General features: G+C 42.0%; 1 protein-coding gene across 1 annotated transcript in view; it reads right to left on the reverse strand.

The window, feature by feature from the left end:
• Positions 1–13,411, reverse strand: part of ADGRB1 (adhesion G protein-coupled receptor B1) — a 398,297-nt gene that overhangs the window by 302,603 nt on the left and 82,283 nt on the right. Inside the window, exon 2 of the mRNA XM_075270037.1 lies at positions 9,702–9,860. Within this exon, the coding sequence (XP_075126138.1) occupies positions 9,702–9,860 (159 nt within the window). The remainder of the gene's footprint in view (positions 1–9,701; positions 9,861–13,411) is intronic.

Here is a 13,411-nt window from a genome sequence, read left to right on the forward strand (position 1 = left end):
TAGTTAGAGGTATTTGCATACAATGTGCTAACACACTAGACCCTAATCAGCCAACTACACATTGATGTATATAACAGGTTAGAGAATACATTCCACATGAAATATATATTACACATTGCCTATAGTATAGACTCTAACCATTCCGTGACAACCCCTCCCCCTCTCAAAACATGTGCATGACACAATTGGCCTACACAGGTAAATTGGGGAATGCACATCAGTCTCTATAGCTCATATGTCCTCCTGCCGGGATAACCCATCTGCGTTCTGGTGTTGGTTCCCTCGGCGGTACTGAATGGTAAAGTAGGGTTGAAGGGCTGGCATCTGGCAGAAAATCCGGTCGACCCATGTTGGCGTCTCTCTGAGCTTGGCTTCGGGTCACTGCTCCCACAAAGTGGCACTGTAGATTTCCAACATCGTTGCCTAACAGAACATCGGCCGGCAGCCCGCTCATCACACCAATTGTGCATCGTTTTGGTCCATAACCATAGTCGAGTTCCACGGTAGCTTTAGGAATATGTTTCCGAGTACCTCCTGCCAACTCGATAGAAAGGCCAGGGCCCTCCTCTAGGGCCTCGGGTCGAACTACTCGGGGGTCCGCTACCGTTAGGAAAGCTCCCGAGTCCCGGAATCCAACAACTGTTCGGCCATCCAGTAGGACCTCCTGCAAGTGCTTCCGCTGAAGGTTTGCGGGATGTGTGGCAGAGGGCTGAATCCCATAGACCCCTGGAGGTGGAACAGATGGGTCATTCATGGAGTCATCTGGAAATGGGGCCAAACTTTCTGTCCTAGGGGTGGTTCCCAGGTAGTGAATAGGCCGGGATGCCACGGTGGCCCGTGCCCCCATGTTAACAGGGCAACTAGCTTGCAAATGTCCAGGCCGCCCGCACCCAAACCATCTGCGCTCTAGCATTCTTCCAGTAGGTCGTTGTCTAGGGACAGGGTTGTTCATAGCTGGAGGCCGATGGGCTGGGGCAGGGGTAGAGGGGGAATTGTAATCCTGAGGCCGGGCACGAAAGGTGGGTGGCTGGATGAAGGGTGTCTGGCGGACTGTGGTAGTTTTCCGCTCCTCTGCAAACAACCTCTTCCACTGCGGCTTGATGGTCAGGCCCTCATCTGCAAGAGAAGCAGCTTGCTCAACTGTGGCTGGGTTCCGTTCCAGCACCCACTCACGGATCTCAGCGGGGCACTGGGAAAAGAACTGTTCCTTAAGTATGACTTGGAGGATCTTATCGACTGTGACAGCCTCCTCTCCTTCTAGCCAGCGCTTGCATGCTTGCTTCAACTTGTGGGCGAACATGTGGAAGGAGCTTCCCCCATTGTAAGACAAAGAGCGGAACTGAACTCGGTAGGTCTCTGGAGTGACTGCATAATACTTCTGCACCGCTCTTTTAATGGCCTCATAGTCCCGCTGATCACTAGGGTCCATGGCTCTGAGAGCTTCCGCAGCCCCATCTCGTAGGTGCCCCACCAGATACCGGACCCAATCCTTCTCTGGGACTTCCATCAGGCGGCACTGGTGTTCAAAGTCCTGAAAATATCCATCAACATCCCCAGCCGCTTCATCAAAGGTCTTGAAGTATTTATGGGACACATATGGTGGTTCTCTCACTGTTGGGCTGGGGGTCGACGTTTGATTATAATTCCTCGTAGTTATCTCAGCCATTCGCATTTCATGCGCCATTCTTTCCTTTTCATGCGCCATTCTCTGTTCCTCCTTCTCCGTTTCCTGAGCCCTCTGTAATGCTCTACTCATTTGCTCTGCAGTTGCTCCTAGCCCCAGCACTGCCAATTCCTCCTCATACAAAACAACCCATCTGCTCTTTTGGGTCTGTACCTGCCACTCCTGTATCTCTCCAGTCTCCTGGGGGCAGCCCTCCTCATGGTCGCTTTGCAGGGTCATCTCCTCCAGTGCCTCGATCAGTTGCTCTTTCGTTCTTCCCTGGTAACTCAGGTTTAGTTCCCGGGCCCTTAATTTTAGATTTGCCATAGTCCAGTTCCTGTATTCTGAGGTTGTGGCTCCATTAATCACTGAGCTGCTGTAGTCCATCTCTCTGTCCGCTGTTGATCCCACCGCTGCCAACCAGTTGTCACGGAGCAAAGGTATACGTCTTCCTCCGGATGGTCTTTTGAATCAACACGGACGCAAGAGGTCGGGAGACAACAGCAATTTATTGTAATCCACAAAGTTAGTAGCCGGCGGCGGTCACATCAACCGTAATAACAATAAGTCCACAGAAGTCACAATCCAATGATAGCTTTGGTTCTTTGGTCCTGTAACTAAATCCTGGCTCTCTGCAGAGCTGTGCACAGGCCGGCTAACACATACTAACTGCTAGCTACATACTATATACTAAGACTGTTACATCCTATATCTGTGGGTGGGAAGGGCTGAGTCACAGATCCTTCCCCCCTCACCTATACCAAGGAGAGCAGACTCCCTGTCTACTATGGACAATGCACCATCCAACATCTTCTTGGAGACACTGATCAGATTATCTCCACCCATTGTCCTCACTAGTTAGAGGTATTTGCATACAATGTGCTAACACACTAGACCCTAATCAGCCAACTACACATTGATGTATATAACAGGTTAGAGAATACATTCCACATGAAATATATATTACACATTGCCTATAGTATAGACTCTAACCATCCCGTGACAGTGATCAAGCAAATTTCACAATCGGGATCGGCTGGGAAATGATCGGAAATCTCAAGATCGGCTCAACCCTATTCCCAATGGAATGAGATCCATCTTACTGAGCCAGATGGCTCCAATGACCCTCATAAATGGGATTCTCTTCTACTTTAATGTCCTTCCCTTTTCTTCCATTTTCCTTCTTATTTCCTCACCCTGAGCAAGGTATGATTAACACCTCTCCAGGAGACCACTTCTTTGTAAAGACCTCCAATGATCCAAGCAAGATTTATCTGTGATCAATTTTCCTTTCCCTTATATCCTATGAATATTAGCCTCTCTTTTTGGGGATTATCAGTCAGGAATGCTGAGATTGAAAATGAATGATGGTCTCTAGAGATGAGTGAACACTAAAATGTCCGAGGTTCGAAATCCGATTCGAACAGCCGCACACTGTTCGGCTGTTCTAACGGATTTCGAACCCCATTATAGTCTATGGGGGGAAATGCTTGTTTCAGGGGTAGGCAAAATTCGATAAAATTATACCTACTAATTCCACGAGTGACGGTTGGGCTGGATTCCCCTTTAAGTCTTCTCCCGGCGCAGTGCCCCTGCGGCGTCTTCCGGCTGGAATTCACTCTGCCTAGGCATCGGGGCCTAGGCAGGGCCAACTGTGCATTCGCGGTCGGCCCTGCCCGGCCCGATGCCTGAGCAGAGCCGACTGCGCATGTGAGAGCATGCCCGCGCAGCCGGAAGACGCCGCGGGGACGCTGCACGGAGAAGACTTCTAAAGGTAAGAGAAGAACCAGCATTGATTGGCAGAATGTATAGCATTCTGCCAATCAATGCTGGTTCTGCATTGAACATTAAACTTCGAACAGCGAGTAGTGTTCGATCGAGTACAAGTATTTTGAATACTGTAGTATTCGATCGAACACCTACTCTATCGAACACTACTCATCTCTAATGGTCTCCAATGGTCTCCATAATGGCACAACCTGGGCTGAATTTTTAATATTTTATTTTTTATTTTTTTTCCAAATTTTTGCAATGTATACACTGAGAGAGGGGGACCAGATTATTAACATAGATACCACACTGACTCCTGCCGCATCCATACCAAGCCTTGCACAGCGCCACCATGGGACCAAAGGTCTTCTACTTCAGCCCGCTCTGCTGATGCTTCGACTACTTATCACATGTCCGACCTGCAATGCTCCAATTACTAAAAGCAGGAGTACAGCGGGGTCAGTCATGTGACAAGGAGCTGGAGCATTAGCTGAGCAGGGGGAAAGAGATTTTTGGTCCCTCTTTGAGAAACTTGGTATCGTTGCAGCAGAAGAATCTTCTATATGAAGGAGATAACCCTCCTACTGCAGCACAGACACTATAGGAAATGTTTCCTCCTTACACAACCTCTGTATAATATTACTGTCATAGGGATCAGTATAATACTGCCATAGTGACCAATGTGCAACATGTCTTACATTACTTGTGTCAACTCTTATTTTTTCACCAATGTCAGAGATGGAGACCAATGGAGACCCCTCTGTCCTGCGCTTACGTCATGGGAGGATTTCTCGCACTGTGTATTTTATACGCACATCAACGTTTCTCCAAATATTGCCTTATGGCAGGGCAATAACTTAGGTCACAAGGTACTGCGCATACATACAGTTATATGCAAAAGTTTTAGGCAAATGTGGAGAAAATGCTGCCAAGTATGAACACTTTCAGAAATAGAAGGGTTAAAAGTTGAAGAAATGAGAATGTAAATCCCATCAATATTTGGTATGACCTTTGCCCTTTGGAGAAGGAGTGATGGTATGGTCCCTACATATCATCCTGATCTCAGCATCATCCAGTCTGTCTAGGATGACATGAAGAGACAGATGGACTGAAGCAAGCCTACATCCATCAAAGATCTGTGCTTAGTTCTCCAAGATGGCGGCAGGAACAACCTCCCTGCCCAGGTCTGCCAAATACTGTCTGCAAGTACCGAGAAGAAGGTAAAGGGCAAAGGTCACACCGAATATTGATGGGATTTGCATTTCTCTTTTCTTCCTTCACTTCATTTTGGTAAATAAACTATTAACCCCTCTATTTTTGGGGCCACACGGTGGCTCAGTGGCTAGCACTGCAGCCTTGCAGCACTGGAGTCCTGGTGTTCAAATCCCGCCAAGGGCAAACCCTTCTACTTCTGAAAACATTCTTACTTTTCAGTATTTTTCCTGCATCTTCCAAAAACTTTTACAAAGAAAGCCCATTCCAGCTGCAGACGGAGAAGTCCTCGGTCCACAGTACATGTAGATTATTTTGTAAGCAGATCCTACTGTATACTAGTACAGAAATACAAAACTGTGAGCAGGAATAGAAGACCTACAGCGGATTATAACACAGGGGCCAAGGAACTAAATGCAAAAACATAAGAGAAAAACATCTCTCCTAATGCAGGAAACATAATGTCCTATCGATTGTATTCCAAAATGTAATGTCGCCTGAACAAGGAACAACAAGGGTTTAATAGAGAACCCAAGGCTCACAGGCTTCAGATATAATATAAGTAAATATCAAGGCAATGCTGCAGCAGGGGTCGAAAAAATACCGCACAAAGTTATTAGAGACCTCAGTGCTGTCCGTGGTGCTGAAATCTCTCAAATCTACCAGCTCAGCCTCATATACAGTAGTAGGTAAGCGGGGTGCAGGGGTAGTTATTATACAAGCTGTGCACTATATATAAACAGTATATAAGCAGTACATTATACTGTATATAAGCAGTACATTATATATAAGCAGTATATAAGCAGTGCACTATATATAAGCAGTATATAAGCAGTACATTATATATAAGCAGTATATAAGCAGTACATTATATATAAGCAGTATATAAGCTGTACATTATATATAAGCAGTATATAAGCAGTACATTATATATAAGCAGTATATAAGCAGTGCACTATATATAAGCAGTATATAAACAGTACATTATATGTAAGCAGTATATAAGCAGTACATTATATATAAGCAGTATACAAGCTGTGCACTATATAAAAGCAGTATATAAGCAGTACTATATATATATATATATATATATATATATATATATATAAGCAGTATATAAGCAGTACATTATATATAAGCAGTATATAAACAGTACATTATATATAAGCAGTATATAAGCAGTACATTATATATAAGCAGTATATAAACAGTACATTATATATAAGCAGTATATAAGCAGTACATTATATATAAGCAGTATACAAGCTGTGCACTATATAAAAGCAGTATATAAGCAGTACATTATATATAAGCAGTACATTATACTGTATATAAGCAGTATATAAGCAGTACATTATATATAAGCAGTATATAAGCAGTACACTATATATAAGCAGTATATAAACAGTGCATTATATGTAAGCAGTATATAAGCAGTGCACTATATATAAGCAGTATATAAACAGTACATTATATATAAGCAGTATATAAGCAGTACATTATATATAAGCAGTATACAAGCTGTGCACTATATAAAAGCAGTATATAAGCAGTACATTATATATAAGCAGTATATAAGCAGTACATTATATATAAGCAGTATATAAGCAGTGCACTATATATAAGCAGTATATAAGCAGTACATTATATATAAGCAGTATATAAGTAGTACATTATATATAAGCAGTATAAAAGCAGTGCACTATATATAAGCAGTATATAAGCAGTACATTATATATAAGCTGTATATAAGCAGTGCACTATATATAAGCAGTACATTATATATAAGCAGTATATAAGCAGTACATTATATATAAGCAGTATATAAGCAGTACATTATATATAAGCTGTATATAAGCAGTGCACTATATATAAGCAGTACATTATATATAAGCAGTATATAAGCAGTACATTATATATAAGCAGTATATAAGCAGTACATTATATATAAGCTGTATATAAGCAGTGCACTATATATAAGCAGTACATTATATATAAGCAGTATATAAGCAGTACATTATATATATGCTGTATATAAGCAGTGCACTATATATAAGCAGTATATAAACAGTACATTATATATAAGCAGTATATAAGCAGTACATTATATATAAGCAGTATACAAGCTGTGCACTATATAAAACCAGTATATAAGCAGTACTATATATATATATAAGCAGTATATAAGCAGTACATTATATATAAGCAGTATATAAACAGTACATTATATATAAGCAGTATATAAACAGTACATTATATATAAGCAGTATATAAGCAGTACATTATATATAAGCAGTATACAAGCTGTGCACTATATAAAAGCAGTATATGAGCAGTACATTATATATAAGCAGTACATTATACTGTATATAAGCAGTATATAAGCAGTACATTATATATAAGCAGTATATAAGCAGTACACTATATATAAGCAGTATATAAACAGTGCATTATATGTAAGCAGTATATAAGCAGTGCACTATATATAAGCAGTATATAAACAGTACATTATATATAAGCAGTATATAAGCAGTACATTATATATAAGCAGTATACAAGCTGTGCACTATATAAAAGCAGTATATAAGCAGTACTATATATATATATATATAAGCAGTATATAAGCACTACATTATATATAAGCAGTATATAAACAGTACATTATATATAAGCAGTATATAAACAGTACATTATATATAAGCAGTACATTATATATAAGCAGTATACAAGCTGTGCACTATATAAAAGCAGTATATGAGCAGTACATCATATATAAGCAGTACATTATACTGTATATAAGCAGTATATAAGCAGTACATTATATATAAGCAGTATATAAGCAGTACACTATATATAAGCAGTATATAAACAGTGCATTATATGTAAGCAGTATATAAGCAGTACATTATATATAAGCAGTATATAAACAGTACATTATATATAAGCAGTATATAAGCAGTACATTATATATAAGCAGTATACAAGCTGTGCACTATATAAAAGCAGTATATAAGCAGTACATTATATATAAGCAGTATATAAGCTGTACATTATATATATGCAGTATATAAGCAGTACATTATATATAAGCAGTATATAAGCAGTGCACTATATATAAGCAGTATATAAGCAGTACATTATATATAAGCTGTATATAAGCAGTGCACTATATATAAGCAGTAAATTATATATAAGCAGTATATAAGCAGTACATTATACATAAGCAGTATATAAGCAGTACATTATATATAAGCAGTATATAAGCAGTGCACTATATATAAGCAGTATATAAGCAGTGCACTATATATAAGCAGTATATAAGCAGTACATTATATATAAGCAGTATATAAACAGTACATTATATATAAGCAGTATATAAGCAGTGCACTATATATAAGCAGTACACTATGTATAGGCAGTACACTATACATAAGGTGAGTCTGCAATGATCAAGTCCAGCATGAAGACAGGATATGCAAGTACTCAAGTGGCAAGGTGGCATCTGCTGACGTTTTATCATCAGTGTTGGCTGCTCGGACGATATTAGTAATATATGACTCATTTCTATGATTTTTCCCCTGTATATTAAGTATGTAATGAGCTTTCATTGGGTCTCCAATCCCACAAAATCTCATAAGCCCCAACTTGCTTATGTCATGTCAGCACTTGGTGCCCCTGTAATGTTTACCGTTAAACTAGCTGAGTCTTATTGCCTTGAGTGGTCTCCACGACCCTTATGAAAGGGATTCTCTCCTAATCGACAGGACGTTCTTTCCCTTGTCTTCCATTTCCATCCTCACTTTGTAGGTTCATAGTTACAATAGTCAGTCCTGGACAATGTACGGGTAACACCTCCCTAGAGGACCACTTCTTTTTGGAAGCAATAGGAGTAAAGTGTGGTTGGTAATTTGATGGGGCCCAGGTGGGTCCTTGGGTCAGATCATCTCCAGAGGACCTGACAACGGCACCCGGACAACCCCTTTAAGATCTATTTTCTAGAACGAGACTTCTAATCTAGTTTCACAAGGTCTGAACTTCATTTCCTGTCTGCCTGGCGAGTCTGGCGGCACCCGAGGACCTTGCGCTAATTGCAAAATAATTTCTAATGATGGAAGAGGTAAAAAATGCATGAAGTAATTTCATCTAATTTCGCCCTAATCACTTTCCACGTGAACGCCTGGCTTTCAATTTTGGTCATTCATTAATCCCCTGGATTAGGTACATTGCACCTTGTAGACTCTCAGCTACAGATCCAGGAGCACGGACGGACAATCTAATGAAGAATGCATCAGCGCACGTCTCCGAGAAGGAGATCATTATCATGGAAGCCGTCCTCGCGTCGGCCCAAACGGGGTTTAGCTTTTAATATATAAAGTGTGCTTAAATTAAAGAATGCGGCGGGTCGGGGGTCACATCTGTCCGGGGACGTCGGGATGAATCATGGCCTTGCTTTATAAGTTTACGATTCCGAACATTGGCCGTGAGACAGATTTTGGAAGAATGATCAAGAAATTCATGTCTCGAGATTGAAGAAAACTTTCGGTAGCCACAGGGGCGTACCCAGGGGCATTGCTATTGCTGACCCTGGCCGGATATCACATGGTCACCAGGACTAGAGCCAGCGACTACAAGGGGTGGTGAAGTGTGTGGGACCTATCCATCTACTGGTGATCGCCAAGTCAATGGCATTGTAGTGGCGGACATGTGGCGACTACGCCAACACAAAACTTCTCGTTAATCGCAACGTCTGCCAGTGACCTCCTCATCTTTCCCCATAGAAATGAGCACAAAGACTGTCAAGGAATTCTAGGAGGATGACAAGAACGTCTGGAGACATAACTCGCATGAATGTCACATGATACATCTCCAATACGTGACCCTCCTGTGCCTGTGCCGATTATACATATAACCATGTCACCCCAGGCTAAAAATCAATCTGACATGTAACGCTCTGATCTGGCTCTTTTCAATAATAGCCCCTTGGCTATAGGTGGCCTCAGATGCCTCATGACAGGTCCTGTGGATGACGCTGAATGGTGGAGCTTCATACACTTACCGTTACAAGCCTTTCTGTTGCAGAGCCGTCCTTCTTCTAAAACACCTTCACAAATGTGGGTTTCATCGGGGGGTGAGTGGCACGTCCGGGTTCTGGTTTGTAGCCCACCACCACAGTCCCTGTTACAATCCCCCCATGCCGTCCATGTCGTCCATCCCCCTGGTGAGAGAAAAAGAAAAATGTCAATTTTTTAGCATGTAAAAGACACTGTGAAAAGGATAATAATATCAATGCAGCATTTACTGGGTCTCTCCTGTATCGGTCTATCCTACATCAGTCTATCCTTTACTGGGCTATACACCATCAGTCTATCCTCCATCGGTCTATCCCCCATCGGTCTATCCTCCATCAGTCTATCTCTTGCTGGTCTATACACCATCGGTCTATCCTCCATCAGTCTATCCCCCATCGGTCTATCCTCCATCAGCCTATCCTTTACTTGGCTATACACCATCGGTCTATCCCCCATTGGTCTATCTACCATCAGTCTATCCTTCAGAGGTCTATCCCCTATTGGTCTATCCTCCATCGATCTATCTTTTGCTGGTCTACACCATCGGTCTATCCTACATTGGTCAATCCTTTACTGAGCTATACACCATCGGTCTATCCTCCATCGGTCTCTCTTGTATCGGTCTATCCTACATCAGTCTATCCTTTACTGGGCTATACACCATCAGTCTATCCTCCATCGGTCTATCCCCCATCGGTCTATCCTCCATCAGTCTATCTCTTGCTGGTCTATACACCATCGGTCTATCCTCCATCAGTCTATCCCCCATCGGTCTATCCTCCATCAGCCTATCCTTTACTTGGCTATACACCATCGGTCTATCCCCCATTGGTCTATCTCCCATCAGTCTATCCTTCATAGGTCTATCCCCTATTGGTCTATCCTCCATCGATCTATCTTTTGCTGGTCTACACCATCGGTCTATCCTACATTGGTCAATCCTTTACTGAGCTATACACCATCGGTCTACCCTCCATCGGTCTATCCTCCATCGGTCTATCCCCCATTGTTCTATACTTCATCGGTCTATCTCCCATCAGTCTATCCTTTATAGGTCTATCCCCCATTGGTCTATCCTCCATCAGTCTATCCTTTGTTGGTCTATACACCATCGGTCTACCCTCCATCGGTCTATCCTTTGCTGGTCTATACACCATCAGTCTATCCCCCATTGTTCTATACTTCATTGGTGTAACTCCCATCAGTCTATCCTTCATAGGTCTATCCCCCATCGGCTTATCCTTTACTTGGCTATACACCATCGGTCTATCCTCCATCGGTCTATCCATTACTGGGCTATACAACATTGGTGTATCCCCCATCGGTCTATCCCCCATTGGTCTATACTCCATCGGTCTATCTCCCATCAGTCTATCCTTCATAGGTCTACCCCCTATTGGTCTATCCTCCATTGATCTATCTTTTGCTGGTCTACACCATCGGTCTATCCTACATTGGTCAATCCTTTACTGAGCTATACACCATCGGTCTATCCCCCATCGGTCTATCCTCCATCGGTCTATCCCCCATCGGTCTATCCTCCATCGGTCTATCCCCCATCGGTCTATCCCCCATCGGTCTATCCTCCATCGGTCTATCCCCCATCGGTCTATCCTCCATCGGTCTATCCTCCATTGGTCTATCCTCCATCGGTCGATCACCCATCGGTCTATCCTCTATCAATATGTCCAACATTGGTCTGTCCAACATTGTTCTAACCTCCATCAGTCTATCCTACATGTCTATCCTACATTGGCCTATATTATATCTGTCAATCCTTTACTAGTCTATCCTCCATCAGTCTATCCTCCATCGGTCTACCCTCCATCTATATATACTATGTGCACATACAGTATTAAGTTATATACACATGACAGTGTGCATGTACGACTCCCTGAGAACACACAATGGACATCACACATGTAGTATTCATGTACTTTCTGTGCTTTTCACATTTCAATGAATGAGTCTGTCCTAAGTTTTGTCTGGACTCCTGGGCACCCCCACGGATCTGTGAAAAACATGGTCATGTGCACGGGCCATAGAAAAGAGTATACATATGTAGATACATGTATATCACAAATGAACTGTAGTAACTATTACATTCAGTAACTAACAAAGGACTGGGCGCAGTTCAGTGAGCAGAACAGATGGAGGGTCATTGAGCCGATCCATAGTATTGACCCTTAATAGTTAATGATCGGGGGTCCCTGAGTGCGGCCGCCATAGTCATCATGACCTGGAATGTAATACAATGATGAACCAGAAATACTACATATAAGGAACCGCAGAGCAGATCCAGCAACCCATAGAATCAATAGCCGCACTACAGAGGTACAATTACTTGTAAGACGCCCCCTGATAATTAAGATGGGTTTAGGAAGGGGGCGCCTGAATCCCCCCATTCTCCAGAATTCCTCCATTACATTGCTATAGATCCTTGGTCTATACTGGGAGCAATAATATAACTCTAAGAATGTGGCAAAGAAAGCGCCATTATATGAGAGTATACAGTGAGAGCCTCTCGCTATACGTACCCTACAGATGTATACAGTATAAGCAGGTAATAAGGACTAGGTACTACTGTATATACTGTATATGTGCAGCCATGGAGAGATCTACCTGGAACAGTCACCAAAACACTAACACAGACCCCAGAACAGCTGAACTCCTATAATGTACAGGGGGCAATCCCCAAAAATCCAACAGAAACTAAATCATCAAAACAAGCCCTAGGCAGAATAGTGAGTGCAGCTCTGGAGTATAATACAGGATAAGTAATGTAATGTATGTACACAGTGACTGCACCAGCAGAATAGTGAGTGCAGCTCTGGAGTATAATACAGGATAAGTAATGTAATGTATGTACACAGTGACTGCACCAGCAGAATAGTGAGCGCAGCTCTGGAGTATAATACAGGATAAGTAATGTAATGTATGTACACAGTGACTGCACCAGCAGAATAGTGAGTGCAGCTCTGGAGTATAATACAGGATAAGTAATGTAATGTATGTACACAGTGACTGCACCAGCAGAATAGTGAGCGCAGCTCTGGAGTATAATACAGGATAAGTAATGTAATGTATGTACACAGTGACTGTACCAGCAGAATAGTGAGTGCAGCTCTGGAGTATAATACAGGATAAGTAATGTAATGTATGTACACAGTGACTGTACCAGCAGAATAGTGAGCGCAGCTCTGGAGTATAATACAGGATAAGTAATGTAATGTATGTACACAGTGACTGTACCAGCAGAATAGTGAGCGCAGCTCTGGAGTATAATACAGGATAAGTAATGTAATGTATGTACACAGTGACTGTACCAGCAGAATAGTGAGCGCAGCTCTGGAGTATAATACAGGATAAGTAATGTAATGTATGTACACAGTGACTGTACCAGCAGAATAGTGAGCGCAGCTCTGGAGTATAATACAGGATAAGTAATGTAATGTATGTACACAGTGACTGTACCAGCAGAATAGTGAGCGCAGCTCTGGAGTATAATACAGGATAAGTAATGTAATGTATGTACACAGTGACTGCACCAGGAGAATAGTGAGCGCAGCTCTGGAGTATAATACAGGATAAGTAATGTAATGTATGTACACAGTGAATGTACCAGCAGAATAGTGAGCGCAGCTCTGGAGTATAATACAGAATAAGTAATGTAATGTATGTACACAGTGACTGTACC

The sequence above is a fragment of the Leptodactylus fuscus genome, chromosome 4, assembly GCF_031893055.1.
Source record: "Leptodactylus fuscus isolate aLepFus1 chromosome 4, aLepFus1.hap2, whole genome shotgun sequence".
Classification (NCBI taxonomy): domain Eukaryota; kingdom Metazoa; phylum Chordata; class Amphibia; order Anura; family Leptodactylidae; genus Leptodactylus; species Leptodactylus fuscus.